The sequence below is a fragment of the Lissotriton vulgaris genome, chromosome 3_2 (assembly GCF_964263255.1).
Source record: "Lissotriton vulgaris chromosome 3_2, aLisVul1.2, whole genome shotgun sequence".
Lineage (NCBI taxonomy): Eukaryota > Metazoa > Chordata > Amphibia > Caudata > Salamandridae > Lissotriton > Lissotriton vulgaris.
Window position 1 is genome coordinate 242,954,843 of NC_141690.1, and position 20,885 is coordinate 242,975,727.

Below are 20,885 nucleotides of genomic sequence, written 5' to 3' on the forward strand. Positions count from 1 at the left end.
TCCTTTTGTCACTGTTTTTCAGTCTTTCTCTTGCTCTAGCTTTCATCCTTCGGTGTTTCCCCTCTCTTGCTTTAGGTGAACGGCTGAAGAGGGAAAAATAAGTGCCTTTCTCCAGAAAAGAGTTCCTGCAGGCCATAATTACAACCACCAGATCAAATTAAGCACTGGCCAAGGGACTTGTTAATGTCTGGCTCGCAGTACTCCTCATAAATCCCTAATAAATAATATGTTTCTGTACCTTCACATCACTAAAAATAGAGATGGACAAAGTGGGTTTCAAAATGCAGGCTTAGAAATATAGAACTATAGATATAACAGTGAGCATTACAGTAGTTTGATGTCCTTATGTTGTAGGTTTATGGTGCATACCTTGCTCTAAATATGGTTATAGATTAATTAAAAAAATCCCCATTTAACCAAACCAGAAGCTACCTTTTTAATATCCCCAAAATGAATACCAATTATTCTAACCAAAGAAAGAAGGCAAGAAAAAGGATCAGAGTCAATGTTTAGATGGTTGTATGTGAGAATATCAACAACAACTATATCGACTCACCAGAATATAGTGTTAAAGATATTCTTTACCAAAATATTACGTTTACACATTTTGAATGTAAATACCAAAATGTTTTTTTTTTTTTTTTTTTAAGACTGCAACCATTTATTTCCAAGCTGTTCACAGAGCAAAAAGCCTCTTCAACATTCCAGCCTTATATTGACTGCCATTTATGTAGAATATGGCAAATGCTAAGCAAACATGGTGGAAGCATAGTCCATTTTTTGCATCTCCATAGCTTTCCTTTGTCTTTGCCACTCTTTCCTTGGACGTCCACGCAGCAGCCTTTTTTTGTGTAGTTTAGTCCAACTTTACAAAGCCGATATCTTTGGCATACTGCCTGAAGCACTGGCGACACATGTTCAAACCATACTTGCGAATCAGTCCGTGCTTGTTTGAGCAAACGCGGCAAGATCGGGAACCCTGTCCGAACTTCCTCGGGTGGCTCCAGTAGAGCTGCTGGTGACCCATCTTGTTCTTTCACAGATCGCCAAAATATTGTGATGAAAATATAGTGCAATAGAATATAAATCTAAAAAGAATGTATATTGAAATGTTAATATATATATGTAATTATAACTTAGCAAACAGTGATCCGGCACTCCATTCAGTATTACATGTATTTGTAATGAAACAAATTTTCAGAAACAGAAAGAGCGGGTCGTGGTATAACTTCTTTATTCAAGATTCTTCTTTTTTTTAAAAAAAGACACGAGGTAGCCAACGTGTTTTGTCCTTACAGACTTCTTCAGGGCCAGTTTATTCTTGATACGTCCTTTCCAATCTCTAGGTAGGATAATTTTCATACAGTAATAACGTTATCAATTACTTCCAATAGCTTCCTTAGTAGAAAGGATGCAATAACAAATGTTGTAAACTGTGGTGTATTTAACACATCAAATTACTAAGTAATATAATGATAAGTAACGTAAATACTCTCTCATCCTCCCTCTTGCTCTACCCATGTGTGTGTATATATAAATATATATTTAATGTTTGTTCAAAAAAATGTTTAATTATTGTTATAATATTTAAATATATATATTTATAAAGGGGCGTGGCCACGGAGGCAACCAAGATGGCTGCCTCTGCCTGAAGCTCCGCCGGTCGGGCTTCCAATTGTAAATTTTTTCATGTCATAGCACATTTCTAATTTTGGAAAAGGTGATGGACAGAGTTTCTGAATTATGCAGAATACTCCTACCCAGTCAAGAGATCAGGGCTTGATCCATCACCGTTTTTTAGCTCACTGCACCATCCCAGCTTCAGAACCTGGCTATATGCAAATTAGTCTGTTCCTGTCCCAGTGCATGATGGGAACAGGGCAAACCAAACTACCAAGCCAATTCTTATACTGGGAAGGAGACAAGCTTCCGGGGACCGGTTTCTGGCATTTCAGCCGTCATCGGCCCGGCTTGCTTGAATTCTGATGGTGCAATGAGCTAGGTACTCACGTCTGAGTATACCCTCCCACACATAGTGTGGATAAAATCAATTTTGGAAAAGGTGATGGACAGAGTTTCTGAATGATGCAGAATACTCCTACCCAGTCAAGAGATCAGGGCTTGATCCATCACCGTTTTTTAGCTCACTGCACCATCCCAGCTTCAGAACCTGGCTATATGCAAATTAGTCTGTTCCTGTCCCAGTGCATGATGGGAACAGGGCAAACCAAACTACCAAGCCAATTCTTATACTGGGAAGGAGACAAGCTATCGGGGACCGGTTTCTGGCATTTCAGCCGTCATCGGCCCGGCTTGCTTGAATCCTGATGGTGCAATGAGCTAGGGACTCACGTCTGAGTATACCCTCCCACACATAGTGTGGATAAAATCAATTTTGGAAAAGGTGATGGACAGAGTTTCTGAATGATGCAGAATACTCCTACCCAGTCAAGAGATCAGGGCTTGACCCATCACCGTTTTTTAGCTCACTGCACCATCCCAGCTTCAGAACCTGGCTATATGCAAATTAGTCTGTTCCTGTCCCAGTGCATGATGGGAACAGGGCAAACCAAACTACCAAGCCAATTCTTATACTGGGAAGGAGACAAGCTACCGGGGACCGGTTTCTGGCATTTCAGCCGTCATCGGCCCGGCTTGCTTGAATCCTGATGGTGCAATGAGCTAGGGACTCACGTCTGAGTATACCCTCCCACACATAGTGTGGATAAAATCAATTTTGGAAAAGGTGATGGACAGAGTTTCTGAATGATGCAGAATACTCCTACCCAGTCAAGAGATCAGGGCTTGATCCATCACCGTTTTTTAGCTCACTGCACCATCCCAGCTTCAGAACCTGGCTATATGCAAATTAGTCTGTTCCTGTCCCAGTGCATGATGGGAACAGGGCAAACCAAACTACCAAGCCAATTGTTATACTGGGAAGGAGACAAGGTACCGGGGACCGGTTTCTGGCATTTCAGCCGTCATCGGCCCGGCTTGCTTGAACCCTGATGGTGCAATGAGCTAGGGACTCACGTCTGAGTATACCCTCCCACACATAGTGTGGATAAAATCAATTTTGGAAAAGGTGATGGACAGAGTTTCTGAATGATGCAGAATACTCCTACCCAGTCAAGAGATCAGGGCTTGATCCATCATCGTTTTTTAGCTCACTGCACCATCCCAGCTTCAGAACCTGGCTATATGCAAATTAGTCTGTTCCTGTCCCAGTGCATGATGGGAACAGGGCAAACCAACTTACCTGCACTGGGACAGGAACAGACTAATTGGATCAAGCCCTGATCTCTTGACTGGGTAGGAGTATTCTGCATCATTCAGAAACTCTGTCCATCACCTTTTCCAAAATCGAATTTATCCACACTAAGTGTGGGAGGGTATACTCAGACGTGAGTCCCTTGCTCATTGCACCATCAGGATTCAAGCAAGCCGGGCCGACGACGGCTGAAATGCCAGAAACCGGTCCCCGGAAGCTTATCTCCTTCCCAGTATAAGAATTGGCTTGGTAGTTTGGTTTGCCCTGTTCCCATCATGCACTGGGACAGGAACAGACTAATTTGCATGTAGCCAGGTTCTGAGCTGGGATGGTACAGTGAGCTAAAAAACGGTGATGGATCAAGCCCTGATCTCTTGACTGGGTAGGAGTATTCTGCATCATTCAGAAACTCTGTCCATCACCTTTTCCAAAATCGAATTTATCCACACTAAGTGTAGGAGGGTATACTCAGACGTGAGTCCCTTGCTCATTGCACCATCAGGATTCAAGCAAGCCGGGCCGACGACGGCTGAAATGCCAGAAACCGGTCCCCGGAAGCTTGTCTCCTTCCCAGTATAAGAATTGGCTTGGTAGTTTGGTTTGCCCTGTTCCCATCATGCACTGGGACAGGAACAGACTAATTTGCATGTAGCCAGGTTCTGAGCTGGGATGGTGCAGTGAGCTAAAAAAACGGTGATGGATCAAGCCCTGATCTCTTGACTGGGTAGGAGTATTCTGCATCATTCAGAAACTCTGTCCATCACCTTTTCCAAAATCGAATTTATCCACACTAAGTGTGGGAGGGTATACTCAGACGTGAGTCCCTTGATCATTGCACCATCAGGATTCAAGCAAGCCGGGCCGACGACGGCTGAAATGCCAGAAACCGGTCCCCGGAAGCTTGTCTCCTTCCCAGTATAAGAATTGGCTTGGTAGTTTGGTTTGCCCTGTTCCCATCATGCACTGGGACAGGAACAGACTAATTTGCATGTAGCCAAGTTCTGAGCTGGGATGGTGCAGTGAGCTAAAAAACGGTGATGGATCAAGCCCTGATCTCTTGACTGGGTAGGAGTATTCTGCATCATTCAGAAACTCTGTCCATCACCTTTTCCAAAATCGAATTTATCCACACTAAGTGTGGGAGGGTATACTCAGACGTGAGTCCCTTGCTCATTGCACCATCAGGATTCAAGCAAGCTGGGCCGACGACGGCAGAAATGCCAGAAACCGGTCCCCGGAAGCTTGTCTCCTTCCCAATATAAGAATTGGCTTGGTAGTTTGGTTTGCCCTGTTCCCATCATGCACTGGGACAGGAACAGACTAATTTGCATGTAGCCAGGTTCTGAGCTGGGATGGTGCAGTGAGCTAAAAAACGGTGATGGATCAAGCCCTGATCTCTTGACTGGGTAGGAGTATTCTGCATCATTCAGAAACTCTGTCCATCACCTTTTCCAAAATCGAATTTATCCACACTAAGTGTGGGAGGGTATAGGGTATACTCAGACGTGAGTCCCTTGCTCATTGCACCATCAGGATTCAAGTAAGCTGGGCCGCCGACGGCTGAAATGCCAGAAACCGGTCCCCGGAAGCTTGTCTCCTTCCCAGTATAAGAATTGGCTTGGTAGTTTGGTTTGCCCTGTTCCCATCATGCACTGGGACAGGAACAGACTAATTTGCATGTAGCCAGGTTCTGAGCTGGGATGGTGCAGTGAGCTAAAAAACGGTGATGGATCAAGCCCTGATCTCTTGACTGGGTAGGAGTATTCTGCATCATTCAGAAACTCTGTCCATCACCTTTTCCAAAATCATAGCACATTTCTAAGCCCTGCAACACACCTCCATTCTTAAGCGGTGCCGATCTGCTGCCATACGGTGCCTGAGCGTTGTTTGGGGAAGGAGCGAGGAGCGAGAACAGCAGAGGGGATCGAGGGCCTCACTCCCCTCCTCTGTGGAATCCCTAGCTGCGCCCGGCCGGCTGGTGAGTGCTGCGCCTGTGGGGCCCCGGCTGTGTCCTGCGCCCGATCCCGGTGCTCGGTGCGCCTTCTCTTGCTCCCTGGTCCAGTTCGGGGTCGGGCCGTGCAGGTCCCGGATCCTGGGGCGTGTTTGCGGCTCTTGGACCTACGGCGCGGGCCTGGACCAGGGCCTCAATTTGCGGCCCTGCCTGGCGGGCCCGGGGATCTGTGTTGGATGTTCTGTGGGGCGCAGTGGCAGAGGCGGGTGCTGCGGTTGTGAGTGCCCCCCCTGCTTAGTGGCGCCCCGCCCCCCATCGCTGCCTTTGCCCTAGCAGTGACTGGGCTTATCTTTAGCTCTGCACAGGCATCTCCTGCCCTATGCTGGCTGACGGTGCCCGAAGTATCCTTGGACAGACGTGGTTACCGAGCCAACTGCTCTACCTGGTCATTTCACTTCGGCCAACTGGGAATATTGCAACTGCACATCGCAGCTATACGGTGCTAGTGGTGTCTGGCCTGGGGCAGTGTTGGGTCGAGTCTGTGATCCCCCCCCCACCGGTGAGCCATTTCAGAGACACGCGCCGATTGCCGCTGGGATTGACACAACTTCAGTTTTCCGTCCTTTGGCCTCTGACGCTGGGTCTCTACGCCATATCAGTCTCCTGCCTGGTTGGAGGATACATCACTGACTTTGGTAAGTTTCTTATGTGCCTTGTCGCTGGTGCTCCCTAGATATCTCATTGTCTGCTTGCGCCTCTGCCTATATCGCTGCCAATTAGTGGTAGTGGGTGACCCCTCGCTGACCCTGGTCTCCCCCCTGCTGTGCAAAATCATTGTCCTCTACCGCATAGCTGTCTCGTCACTGCTTACCATCCCACTGCTTCCACTATGGGAAGAGGGACCCGAATCAATGGAAACTCCGCTTTAATAAAGCTTCTATTCTAACCACTGATGCCCCTCCTGGCTCTACCACGGGCGCGATGGAGTCCTCCGATCGTGAAGACGCGACCTCCTTGGTCACCGCCATGATGAGTGAGATGAGGGCCGGTTTCAAGTCGCAGGGGTTTGTGGTGGAGCGTGCCCATAGATCCTTAGGCCCCCGTCCTCGCCCTGGCCTGCCCCCACAGCCCATCATTGCAAGACTTATGAATTTCCACGACTGCGACGCTGCTCTCCGTGCTGCGCGTGAAATAGTAGAGGTCCAGTGGCAGGGTAGCGCATTGTCTTTCTTTCCGGACTTTACCTTCATGGTCCAGGAGGCACGTGGTAAATACAATGGTGTCAAGGTCATCCTGAGGAACCTGGGCCTTAAGTACGGTATGCTCTACCCAGCACGTCTAAAAGTTGAAGTTGCCGGCAGGTTCTGCATTTTCGACACCCCTACAGAGGAGCAAGAGTTTTGCCAGAACTACAAAAAACATGGGTCGAATGGAAATGTTGCTTCCGGCTCGCTTTCTCCAGAGCAGAACGGTTCACAAAACAGTGTTGAACTCTTTACGGACCCGGGAACTGGCTGACGGCCCATCATGCCATATCCTTTTCTTTTTGTTGTGTTGCATGATTAAGTACATTCCTTGTTCATTCGAGACTTGACACATTGGTCAGCTCCACCGTCGAGGCGTTGCTGCCCCACATGGCGGATGCCTTCATTTTCTTGCTTTTTGTGGGCTTCTTTGATATTGTGGATTGCTTTCCTAATTTGTCAATGTCATGTATCTTGCTACGCTCCACTAAAAGATTGCAATGGGTTTGCCTCTTGGGGGTTGACAAGAGGCTTGATGGTTGGTGGGGGGTGGGTTTTGTTTTGTTTTGTTTTATTCATGACTGTTACATCATTTATCATGCCGTTGAGTGGGAAGGGAGCTGCGCACAGTTCAGATTATTTTTGCTATGGTCTTCCAAATGGCCAAGTTAGGTCTACAGCTCGGTCCTTCCGAGCTCTCGCTGATGTCCTGGAATGTCCGGGGGCTGAATAATACTAAAAAGTGTAAGCAAAAAATATATATTTATAAATACATATATATATATATAAATAAATAAATATATAAATATATTACCTACTGGTGGTTGCCAGTAGGTAGTTAAAGTTAGGACCTAGTTTCCATAGGAAGAACATTTTTTGTTTTGCTTATAACTTTGGCGTCGTTTGATGAATCTTCATGAAATTTTCAAAACGAATTCTTTGTTCATATCAGCTCCTATGTTGAAAGTTTGGGTGTGATTCATTAAGGGGGCAGAGAAAAAAGGGGGGTCCCAAAACGTGTTTTCTCCATGTTAATTTCCATAGGAAACTTTAGAACAGGCTACAGATTGAACGGGTGAACAGAATTACCCCAAATTTGGCAGGGAGAAGGGTCTTGGTCTAGAAAGTACGCTTTTGTGTATTTGGTGTAAATTCGTTCAGTAGTTTTGGAGAACTATCAAAATTTACAGATATCGATATTTGGGAATTATGCCATCTGATTGGCTGAGGCGTTAGGAGCACGAGCTTGCTGCTTATTTGGTGCAAGCCGCCATTTTGTTATTCTGTTGAAGCGAGTAAAGGAAAAAAAGGGCAAAAAAGAAGGAAAGAGGAGGGTAGGAGTGCTGCGAACTCTATAGGGTGGTTAGGGTGTCCTGTAAAGGGAGTGTGAAACAAAGTATTTACCCTTAGCGGTGTGAAAGTGATGTTTTGCCCAGAATGAGATAGTGCTGAGGTGAGGTGCCGGTACACTCGGGGATGAAAGCGTGCGCCTAAACCGTGAGCTGAGTGCTGTAAACTGATGTGCTGAAGTATTTACTCCTATTGGTGTGAAAGTGCTGTTTTGCCGACTGTGAGATGGTGCTGATGTGAGGGGCCGGTATACTCAGGGATGAAAGCGTGCGCCTAAACCGTGAGCTGAGTGCTGTAAACTGATGTGCTCTGGGCGCTGTAGCATACTGGCTGCTGTAGCATCGCTGTGCAGGTGGTGTTAGTATGCGTTTACACTATAGCGGGAGTGGGAAGCAAACTATTCACTGTTACTTGCCTGAAGACTCAGTGATGAAGCAGTGAGCCTAAGCCGTGAGCTGAATGCTGTAAAGTGATGTGCTGTGGGCGCTGTAGGATACTGGCCGCAGTACCATACCTGTGTAAGTAGTGTTAGAATGTGTTTATACTGTACAGGGAGTGGGAAGTGATCTACTCACCCCTACCGGTCTGAAGACTCGAATGTAGTATTTTAGCAAGCAGGAATAAATGAATAATCGTGAAGAATTTAATGCAGAATGTTGCAATGCCACAGAAGACAATTGGCGAAATAAGGTGTGTGTAAGAACGTGCCTGTGTGTAATAAAGCAATGGAGTTTGAAAGTTATATAAAAAGTGTCTTTATTAAAGTGCCATAAATGGACCCAATAGTGCAATAGTTAAGGCATCCAGCTGAGGCAAACTGTAAGCTGTTTTGCTGGAATCAAACGTAAGCTCCTATATCAGTGAATTCCACATTACATATTACAGTTCCATGTGACATCAACAATACCTATTAGAGTTGAATGACTCTAAATTCTATAAGGAAAATAAAGGTAGGATACGATTACCAAATGTATCCTTTAAGAAAAGTAAGAGAATTTTTTTTTGCAAAGTGTAATCATCGCACTTTTTAGGTACCCTGGTACTGCTTTTTTGTAACACAACATTTTCAACAGTAGAACAGTCAGAAATCTGTTGTACAGTAGATTCTATCTGGTGCGTGTCAGAATTGGTAATAGTTCTAACCACATTGGAACTTTGAGGAGGCATACAAACATTGCGCTTCTGAGAATCACATTCAGTACCCTTCTGGTCAAACCATACATTATTGTCTTCAGCTCTTTCAAAAAAAAATTCTTGTGCAAAGAGCTAAGGCATCGAGCTGAGGCAAACTCTTACCACTTCTGCTGTATTGAAACCGAAACTCCTGCATCAGTGAATTCCACATTACATGTTACAGTTCCATGTGACATGAATAATAGCTTTTAGACATGAATGACTAAATTGTATACTGAAAATAAAGGTAGAATACGATTACCACACTGGGCCAACCAGTTCCTAAACAATGTCTTGTTTTTTTATCAAGATCGCCAGCTTGTGAGCACAGTCTGAAGAAGAGTAAATTTGTGTGAAAGGGCTTTGTGGATAACAGGCAGGCAGAGAGAGACGTATGCTCAAAGAATAGACATGGTTTCAAAATGGATGTCGGGTTTAGGCTAATTTAGCAGGTAAATAGCGTGTTTGCATAGGCCATACATCACCGATCCCTGGTTAGAGTGGAGACGGAAGGGGCAATATTGAAAACAGAGTTCAAATGCGTGAGCATACTTATACAGTTATTATTTGAAAATAATTCAATTTAAGTGTATTAAAAAAATGTAAAGGAAAAAGTAAAAAAAGTTGGAAAAAATCAATCCAAGAATAACGTGAATTTCTTACAACCCTTGGAGATTGCAGTCCGGAAGTTCTTCAGCGGCTTGAGATGCGTAATGTTCCAGGAGCTCATTGTTGCCATTGTGTGAGAAAAGCAAAGCGATCCAATTCATATCCTCGAAGGGACAGCAATGGTCTTCGAATGTTGGAGCAGCAATTTGAATTGGCCGGCAACCCGCGATGTTGCCAAAGGTCGCACGTTCCAGGAGATCTTTCGCAGCTGCGCAGAAATCCCATTCCGCTATGATACTTTTTTGTATTGCATTCGCCATTGCTCCACTGCCTGAACAATCATGTTCATGGTTTTCAAGATACTCGATTACTTGCTGGATATCGGGAGCGATTGTTGGGATGTTGACGAGGCATTGATCCATTCGCCAGTCGAATGGGCAAGTTTTGCAATAAAAAGATGGTTGTACAAAAATTGCATATGTCATATCATGTAGTAGCTGGCTCCGATAATAGAGAGAGGCAGGCAGCCAAAAAGTTGTTCCATTTTTTGACAGTATTGATGCAGCTTTGCGTAGAGGCGATTCTGTCGGACATTGTTATTAGCACAGGGAGCGCAGCTATTCTTTAGAGGCAAAAATAGTAGTAGAATGGCCGCAAAGAGAGTGAGAATTATGGGCACTGTTCCTGTTATTCCATAGATGATCGATTAAATGAAGTCTGGTATTATACCAAAAACGGTTTGAAAGAGTGTGAGAAGGCCAGGGGAGACAGTGTTAAAAAAAAGTGTGCCAGACCTTGATTGTAAGATGTGTTGAAAATTACACCCTTCTTGTTTTTAGGTCCCCTCACACACCAACAGGCCCCTTGGTGTCATGCTTCATCATCGGGGTCATCGTACCTCTACGGGGTACGGCGTGCTGCGACCTACAGATACGCGGGAGCACTTGGTATACTATGTGTGGTGTGAATGAGTTTTTTTTGTATGTGAGTATTTAGTGGGGTTTAGAAAATAGTGAAGGTTAAAAAGGACCTGGCTCGTGGGGTGACTAAAGAATATTTAATAAGCCCCCGGGCTGTTGCTATTAGAATAAAGTGTGGGAGGTTGCTACGCTGACAATGTGCGTTACCTCCTCTCTGTGTGTGTCGACATGTTTCGGTGCAAAAAACACCTTCTTCAGGACGGGGTACACAAATCCTCAAATCTGTTGATCAACTGTTTTGGAGTTGATGAAAATGCTTCATGAGCCAAGCGTCAGGATCTGGTGTGCTAACTAGCACGATTTCTGCAAGGAAATTCCTCCCGATCGATCCCTTCGTAGCTCCGGAGCCACAAAGGGATCGATCGGGAGCATTTTCATCAACTCCAAAACAGTTGATCAACAGACAACATTTTTGCTAGGTACATTGTTTTACCTGCACTATAGATTTTCTCACTTTTTATTAGAAATTCTGGTATGAGTTAGAGAAACGTGAGTAAGGTGGGGATTTGTGTACCCCGTCCTGAAGAAGGTGTTTTTTGCGTGCCGAAATAAGTAAAAACTCCATGGCATCTCACGATAGAACTGAATATGCAAAATATGCAGCCACAGCCTCCAATATGAAATCACTGTCATCATCCGAAAACAGTTCAGCCATCCAATTAAGTAGTGGGAAGGAACATACGTGCTGCTCCTTCACTGGATCCTCTATTAACATCAGAGGACAACTCTGTGGGTTCTCAAGAAAGCTCCTTGCCAAGAACTCATGCGCTGCTGCGATTACATCCCAACGACCCATTAGTCCATGCATCACTGCCAAGGCCATAATCCTTTCGCCAGAACAAACCAACTCGTGAGCAACTACGGGCTCATCAGATGATTAAAATCGACATCAGGAGACACCGTCAAGCACAGACACAAATCAAGGGCCCAGTGGAAATCGCAGCTCAGGCAATGAAACACAGGCTGGACACATGTGAAATAGGAAAATCGAAATGATAATCCAAACGCCGTGCTTAAAGTCGCAAGCGGCAGGGTGCCATAGTAATCAAGCATCCGGTTGCGCAACAGTGACAGGAGGGGCTCTTCTGCTCCTAATGCAGGATGGGCATCCATTTGTAATAAAGCAAAATATCACCAAAACGCCTGCAGCTAAAGCCAGCAAGACAGGGAAGCCTCCAAACAAACTCAAAAAAATAGAATGAAAAAAGGCAGGGATGACCCCAAATATTTTTTCAAATGAAGTCACGAGACCGCTGCTAACTAATTTAAAAAAGTGAGCCAGGCCGGAAGTGGAGGAGGCATTAAAGATTTGATGAACCAGCTCGCTGAAATGTAACGGTAAATTAGTATTTAAAAGCGCCTGCACTTCTGTGCGTGTGTTAGCTATGTGAAGGACGAATGTTTCTCGGGCTGAACTCAGGGCCACCTCTTTCTGAGACAAAAGGGCTCTTATTCTAGTCATACCATTGAACTCTGCCTTCAAGGTTGGGATGCGCGGCCAGATGGAAACATCTGAATTCCCATGCGTAGGGGGATACATAACGTTTTTGCAGCACACAACACGTTCAGATACAGTTACCACATAGTGATACCGACAAATAAACCACAACACTCCTCGTTATTCAATAGCAAATAACTACAATTTGCCAAAAGTGTAAACGTGGGAACAATTGCGGGTACAGAAGTCCCTTTTAAAACACAGGCCAGATTAGGCCGTTCCTGGTTGCAGGAACCATGCAATTGAATGTTTCTGCATATTAATGAATGGTCAGGGGACTCTGTGCATTCTTCCCCATTCAGATAAACTTCTCTGCCGTCTTTCAGACACCTATATGTGAAGGGAAGAGACCATGCTTCATGGAGGAAGGCACCTCCTAACGGTTCATAACTTCCTATTGCAACATGCCGCATACAACTAGTGAATTTGTACAACGCGAAAGGTAATGTAATTAATCCATGGATAAGCCACGTTGCATCAGTGGCCTCAGCAACTGAGAACGGTAAAGATTCCAACCTCTCAATGTGTAACATGGAAAAAGATGCATCTCGCATTAAAAGCATGCGCTGTTTCTCACTCAAATTAAACGGGGCAAAAAGGGAGGAAACGTTCATGTAATTCCAGGGCACACGGCCAGACTTAAGAGTCTGCAGAGTCCATGCAAACTGCATTACAGAACGCAATTGATTTTGGCCATGGTATAAAACAGACACCTCATCATTTACAATATCAACTACTGAAGAAACAATGTTATTCAACGTGTATATGCGGGAAGAAAGCATGTTAATACTGTTATCGACAACTGCAAGCACCTTTTCTAAATTTGCTTGATCAATTGCTCTCAGGCGCTTAGCAGCCTCAATCTGTGATAGCTTCCAAATGTCATTGTAAGCAGCATAAATCCAACGTTTAGATCTACCGCTTGCCGGGCCTTTTATAAAATCATTAATATCCACCTCATCAGTCAGCTTAGATAGATGTAATTTAACAGCAGCTAATGTAGAATGTTGTAACCAATTTTGACATAATTTGCCAACTGAGTATGTTGTAATAGTGTGGTCAGGATCAAAACGTGGATCAGGCCTGATTCGTGTAAAACCTTAAGTTAAACCCAGAAAGCGATGTTGGCAAGAGTCAGAGCTTCTATGCCATAGCAGCCAACCCTTTGGATCAAAACTCGACACATTAAAGGATGCATTACCTAGTAATGTTTGCAATTCTCTAATGGAAAATTTTGTGTAATTATCCCAACCAGGATATTCTTCCAAATCAGGGACAGCAGGGGTATTCACTTTTTTGAAGTAGCCAATCCAAAGCACGTTGTCTGAGAAATAGTAGAATTCAAAAACAACATGTGATTCGGGATGAGACATGCACGGTGCAAAGCCTCAGTGCCTTGTACCTGCCAACTTTTAGAACCCCAAACTGATTTAAGGTCAATGGTATTCTTCCATAGCTCATAGCCTTCTACAGCTAATTTGTCTAGAAAGGACTTCAAATACAACAATTTAGTATCGGTAAGTCTAACTTTGGACATGGGCTTCTGTGTCATCTTAAAATAAAAGGACTCAGGACTTGATTGATTAAAGTCGGTAAAGTAAGTGTACTTCAAAAATGTACTGGAGCTGCCTTGTAATGGTGCTGGGCAATGTTCCCACTGTGTGTAATTTACAGTACTCCTTCTGGAACTTGTTTTATGCAGAAAATGGTTACCAAAATGTTGAAAGCAAAATAAGTCACCATAATTAGCAGATTCTAAATATAAATCTTCAGCATCAAAGGCAGCATAATATTTGAAATCAGTAAATAATGATTCTACGGCCTGAACATTCCAATCATCAGAACGTATGTTTTGTTTAACCACATCCCCCATGTTCACTCTTAGTACATTTGGGACATTAACCACTTCAGTTGGGCCATGAATTTGAAATTTAACTGCATCCCACACAATCCCATCAAGAACCGGCCAAGCTGTGATGTTAACAAAGTTCAAGTCTCTTTTCAGTCTGTGTGCAGAATGTGCAGAGGATAAGGGGGCCAAAGTTCCATTAGGATGCCGAATGCATGTTCTCTCCTCGACATAGTGTCCATCCATGATACGGAAAAAATAAAACACAAAACCAATTGACATAAAAAGGTATATTGAAAAAAGCATTAGCCAAATATATGTCCAAGGGGGAACCAAAAAATGTTTCTTGAATAAAGAGACATAAATTGCACAACGTGAGGGTTTTGTCGAAGTCACTGAAGCAGAGTCAAATGAGAATCTAGAGTCTGTGGCCAAACGTGTTTGTAAGTCAGGTATCGCTAAATCAGAAGGATAGGAATAATCGAGGTCATCAATGTTATTAACTGGGAAAGTGTTCATTAAAGGATTGGAAATGACAGGCATCTCGAGGGCCACTTCTGGCTAAGCAGCTGCAGTAATGGCCAAAACAGAATTTCTCACAATCGAAGGACAGGAGACTGCCGGTCTCATGCCATGAAGAATCCGCCTGTGTATCTTGACATTGTCAATTGAGATAAACCTGTTTTCCTTATGACCTGGAAGTGGTGGTAAAATGACTGTTCTTGTGCCCTTCACTCCAAGAACGGGGACCGGTGCTCGATAGGAAGGACCAAATTCTTTCTTGTTATCAATCTTCTCTCGAACCAGTTCTCCAACTTTGGGTAGCCAGCGAACTACCGGTATCTGCAACGCATCATCCGATGTGGAGGGCAAATGTTCCTTTGCAAGACTGTCTCTGGTCTTTTGTAGATCCTGTAAAACAGTGCAATGTTCATCTACGTCAAAGGCCGTGGCTTGAGCCACGCAGTCTAGACCGTCGAGGTCAGGGACATACATCTTGATACCAAAGAGCATTTCGTATGGGGTCCGCCCACCCAGAGCCCTTCTAGGGAGATTATTAAGAGCACGCTGCATGCCATTGAGGTAGGCCAGCCAGTTTCTGCCAGTGCCTATAACTCGAGCTGTCAAAGATTGCTTTAAGTCACGGTTCATTCGTTCCACTACATTATTACCCTCAGGTCTGTACAGAGACAAAAACTTGACTTGGACCCCCAACGAAACCATAGCATCCTTATACGCCTTAGAGTCGAAAGCCGGACCCTGATCCGAATGGAAGGTACCACAGGCAAAAATCCCTACAAAGACACGCAATTCTCTTATGACAGTCCGTGAATCAGCGCTGCGATGGGGCCATACCCAAACAAAGCGTGTGCATGAATCAACTGCTACTAAGATGTACTTATACGCAGTATCAGAAGAAAAAGGACTGCAGTGATCTAAATAAACGCATCCTAGTGGTTTATTAGAAATGTACAACTGTGTCTGTGGCGGACGCGCAGCAGTGGAAGGCTTGATCTGCTGGCAAATGTCACATTGAAGGACATAAACACGCGTCTGTTTGTACAGTCCCCGCCACCAGAACCTCTGTTGTAGCTGAGTTACAGTGGCCGAGACGCCCGCATGCGCAGACGCCACACCTTCATGTGCCGCTGTAATGAAAGTAGATCTGCAATCCGAGTTGGGAATCAAACGTTCGCCAACATCAGGAATTTTCACGTAAGGAACCTTATCGGGACTTAAGTGGTATGTGTACTTCGAAGGGAACCCTGCAGGATATTTACCTCCCTTCTCAGTGGCAGCAACAGACGCCAAGATGTCATCATCTATTTTACTTTTGGACCGAGTAACTGCTGCAACTAAATATTTAGATACTGCTGATTTCGCTGCTTCATCAGCAAGCAAATTACCGACAGCGTGGACTCCCACGCGCTGATGGCCGAGAGTATGAATCACAAACACAAGTGGCAATTGCTCTTTAAGCTCAGCCACTCGGACCCAGATCATTTTATGTTTTATTGTGCTACCCTTGGAATCACGAAATTCATTCTGAATCTAAAAAATCAAGTTCTCATTGTAAGACTGGACGCAGTAGTAAGAATCACTTACGATTAGAGTAGTCACCCTAGGATCTGCGTACTCCAATGCAAGCATCAAAGCACGAAGCTCTGCCAATTGTGCAGTGCAGTCTCCGAGTGTCTGCGTGTGCACGACACCGGACTTGAACTCATCGTTCACCATGGCACCGACTACAATGGTGCATGCGGAAACGTAGGCGTGTTTAGAGCCATGCGCAACCTGCGCCGAACCATCGGTGTAAATGATGCAATGGAAATCCTCCAGGGGTCGCATTGCTAAAGGAGCAGGATGAACTAATTCATACTGTAAGTACTCCTGCGACCTTAATGTGGCGTCAAAAATAAACGTGACATCCTAAGATGACAAGGACGCTGCCCATTGAATCCACTGAGGGTGCAAAGCTTTAGAATTAGGTACACTGGCTTTTGTGACTGCCTCCAAGGCAGGACACGGGGTAACAACCAACATGCGTTTCCCCTGTGACAGGGCACGTTCCTTAAGAATAGCCTTCTGCACAGCCGTCAAAACTTTTTCCACAGTGGAAAATCGCGATTCAGCCGAAGTGTACAAGTGTGACTTGTAAGCAATAGGTACTGTGTCTCCTTCATTAAAAGTCAGGTACGTGAAACCTACCGTCCCAGGGATAATTCTTATCACCAGGTTGGTCTGATTATCACGAGTCAGTAAGAATTTAGAAGCGAGCAGATCAGCCTGCAAAGACTGCAGTATAGCAGAATAACCAGGCAGCCAGCATGATTTGGAAAAAAGATGGTTGTATCAAAGCATACAAAGGCTTGATACGCTGGGCATATTCCGGAATGTAAGTTCTCCCGAAATTCAAAAAGCCCAGTAAAGATTGTAATTTTTTCAGTGTTGTCGGAGCGCGCAATTGTGCGCATTTCTCCCGGAAGTGAGGAGCCAATCCCTTCCTTCATTGTTAAGCTCATAGCCCAGAAACAACACTGTGTACTCTGCAATGTGCGATTTTGCAAAGTTGAATTTGTACCCTAAGTTTGCAAAGGTACAAATAATTCCGTTTACACGACACAGATGCTCCCAAAGTTCGTCGTCTGTGAGATATAGGTCATCCACATACGAAAAAGCTTCCGGGTCGATTCTCTCCAAAAGAGAGACTACGCGGGCAGAAAAAATCCCAAGACTATTCCTATAGCCCATAGGCAAACGCCGAAAGTGTTTTTGGACACCGCCGCACGTAAAACTGGTCCATTGGGAACTCATAGCATCCAATTGGTGGGCATAGAAACCATTAGAAATGTCAAGCGTGGATTTAAACCGCTTACGCACAAGACTATTCAGAAGAGCAGAGCCGTGAGTATTCTGTACTGCACAGTTACGGTAATGTGAGTTCAAATGCCGGTAATCCAAAACCAAACGATATGAACCGTCAGGCTTGTTTACAGTAAAAAGAGGGTTATTCATCGGTGACACACAAGTTTCAATTACACCTTGATATTCCAATTGTTCAAGGATTGCCGCGACGGAAGCTTTCGCTTCACGTCTTATGGGATATTGAGGTTGAGGCTGCGGCTGCGACCGTAAAGGTATCTCGTGGCTTGGGGACAATTTATCCCACCCACATTGATTGCGGTACACAGCCGGCGCCAGATTTAGAGCCCACTCTTCTGCAAAATGCTGCGCATCCTCTTTCGAGACTGTGTTCCCGAAACTGGGGAGGATTACCTCCTACCCTCCCAGAGCTGCGAGCACAAAAGGTGGGGGCCAGTCAGCCTCCGAAAGCAAAATGTCATATGTAGACGAAAGATTTTCCCAAAATACCCCTTTTATGGTTCACTGTATGTCACCAGTGGTACAGAGGACATTTTCAAAAAGTCTATCAGAGGGAGCAACTCTAGTGTCAGCTGTTTCAATGACAACATAAGTATCAGTCGCTGTCACCTTCAGTAGTGGACGGAGCGCCTCTCTCACTATGGTAATCTCCACCGCGCTGTCCAGCAAGGTCAGAGCCCACGTCAGATTCCGAAGCCGTGTTCTCACTATCTGGGGCATATCGATGCGCTGTTAAGGCTGCGACTTTCTTCTTTGCAAACTGTGGTTTCCTAGGAGCCTTCCTGCTTTCTGCACCGTTCCCGGGCGGGGCTGGTCACCGCCTTGCTGGCCACCCCGACCCCTGCCGCCCCCTCCACCACCGGTCGTCGGAACCCATGAGTCCTGAAAGGAACGTGGAGAGCGTTGGTCAGAAGCCTGAAATCGATCAGGAGTCTTAATTGTCGCGCGGTCGCGCAAGTCATAAACGCGTTCCGACTGCGTAGGTAACGGAGACGCAGGACGAGAAACCTGTGTTTGTTGTTGTTGGGGTTGCTTTCCCTGTTTCTGTTTTTTAGGCCAATTTCGTTTTTTGGACTTGGGCTGAACATCCGTCTCCGAAGTTTGTCCCTGGGGCTGCTTTTTATCTTTAACAGAAAAAGGCTTAACGCCCCCACTATTGCGACCAACGGTTTTATAAGCCGCCACAATAATCCTCGCTAACTGTCGGGGTTTCTCGGCCTCGGTAAGCGCCGCTAACGCGTTAGCAACCTGAAAGTTCACTGCATCCCCCTTGACATTAGCAAGGATCAGATTGCAAACTACGTCAAAGGTGCCACACAAGCGCATACCCAACTCGACCGCAGATTCCGGTCCGTGATCATCTTGAACACATTTAAGGACCGAAGACAGCACGGACATAGACGGGGTGCCGTAGCACCGAGCATAGACCGCTGCAAAAGTCTTCCCCCAGGTCTCACAATCAACAAGCTCGGGGGCCAAATCCTTCGGCAAACTAAGCGTAAGAATCCGGTGTTTTTCACCACGAGTCGTATTAGGAAATACAGCTTCCAGCTGGTCAAATTTCTCGGCAAGCCAGAAAGGAAAATCATCCTTTTCTTGGGGCTTCTTGCCCATAACGGCATTGACCATGACAGGACTGATTTTCAAACCACCCTGCTCTGCCAGAAGCGCCGCACCCCCCGGGGCTCCACCCGGAAGATTACGGCCCATGTAATGCACTAAGGCTCTAATCACGGCAATCGCGACTACATGTAGTCATCTAATTTCAGCCAAATTACAATTTCCGTGTAGAGGATGAGGAATAAATCCTGCCAAACATTTTTTTTTAAAAGGACGGGTGCCACGCAACCATCCTCCTGGGCTGATTTCGGCCCGGGAGCCCCATCCCCAGTGGCCTGCCCCCTTTTTTTTTTATTTTTTTAAATCCAACCAAAACAGGCCAACTAGCGCCTGGAGGGACAAAGGACCCAACCTCGGAGCGGATAGAGATTGGGGTAGGGCGCCACCAAACCAAACTCCATGCTGCCAAACATCAATAGGTACTTCCTGTGCTCTGTACGGAGTATACTCATTAGGTACAACTGTGGGAGTGTATGTGTGGAATATGCCTGAATTAGCGTCCACCGCCGGAAATGTCACCCACGAATAAAAGAGTTTGTAAGGGTAAGCATGTTCCGCACTCACCACCATAACCACAGCCAAGCCCTCCAAGGGTACATTGTAAGCCCGCAAATGATCTCGCACCGCAATGCGACTATGCTGCAGAATGTCCACGGGTTGGGCCATGACAGCACAGGAATGAGAAAAAACAAAGCAAACTTTGTAGCACAACTGGGTAGTAATTGAAGGAAACCGTTTTTAGAAAGACTCAAGCTTGAAAAGACCTATTTCAAAAATAGGTAGGTTTTTCCGACACCACCGTTTACCGGAAACGTCAGTGAAGGGGTTAAGGATTGAATGATATACTACTCGAGTGTCATGATATAAGGCCAACAACGTATGGGCGCCATGTAACTGTCTTAAATTGATACCTGTTGGGAATTGTTGTTTTATATATATCCTATACCCATCCCGACGTGGTTTATGGGTTCTACGCCTGTTGTTCTTACACATCTATGATTAGAGCGGCAGACCCTGATGCCTGATACCCGGGTCTAACAACAGATTGAAATCGCCTCCCATAAACAGCAAGCCTGGAGATAGACTGAGTAACTGAATCTGCAAGTCCTGATAAAAGGAACGGGTGTCAGTATTGGGGCCATAGAGTGGAGAAGTGTGGCTCCATGGTTAGAGCGGCAGACCCTGATGCAGAGGTCCAGCCAGGGACCAGGGTTTAATTCCCCGCCTCGGCGGGTCTTGGGCTCAAAAATTCCACGGACCTGATAATTCTTGCCTCGGTGCCTATTCCAATCATGGAGTCCCACTCTGCAACTCTGTGCAATAGCTTGTTTAATCTCCCCAATGGCCCCCACAACGCTAAGGATGCCTGGCCTCCACCTTGGGGGTACCCAGGAGTGGACGCCTCACAGGGAAAGCCAGGATGGGTTCCACAGCGGTATTCGTACAAGTGCCTTGAGACCCTTGCGGGTGAGTAGTGCGCTATACAAGTATCAATTTACATTTACATAGATCCCAACCAGTGTAATCCTGTGTCACAACAGGGATCCATCAACTATGACGTATCTGCCATCTGCGCCTGCGATACACTGTGATAATGCAAAGGGGGTACGTTTATGGATACATATTGCAACCCCTCTGGAGTTTGTGTTGTAGCACCAGAAGTATCAGTGTGCTCCCCAACTCCTGGCGACCTGCGAGGCACTCCCAGAGGACAGATGTGTCTCCTGGAGAATAACTATGTCAATCCTGTGTCTGGAAATATAATTAAGGACCTGTTTACACTTCTTAGGGTTATTAAACCCACGAACATTCCAATACAGTATCAACAACTCGGAAGGACCAAGCTGCAAGCCTAACTTGGCCATAGGGTAATGCCTACCAACATTGAACTAAACAGTGAGTAGCTCTCATCCCATTCTAGGAATTGACAAATATTGCAACATACAAGGATGA

General features: G+C 45.5%; 1 protein-coding gene across 1 annotated transcript; it reads right to left on the bottom strand.

The window, feature by feature from the left end:
- Nucleotides 1-626: 626 nt before the first annotated feature.
- LOC147725599 (small ribosomal subunit protein uS14) lies at nt 627-1,046 on the bottom strand. Its single transcript, XM_086964556.1, has one exon. It carries the CDS (start codon nt 1,025-1,027, stop codon nt 857-859), a length of 171 nt encoding a protein of 56 aa, XP_086820682.1. The 5' UTR covers nt 1,028-1,046; the 3' UTR covers nt 627-856.
- Nucleotides 1,047-20,885: the final 19,839 nt, after the last annotated feature.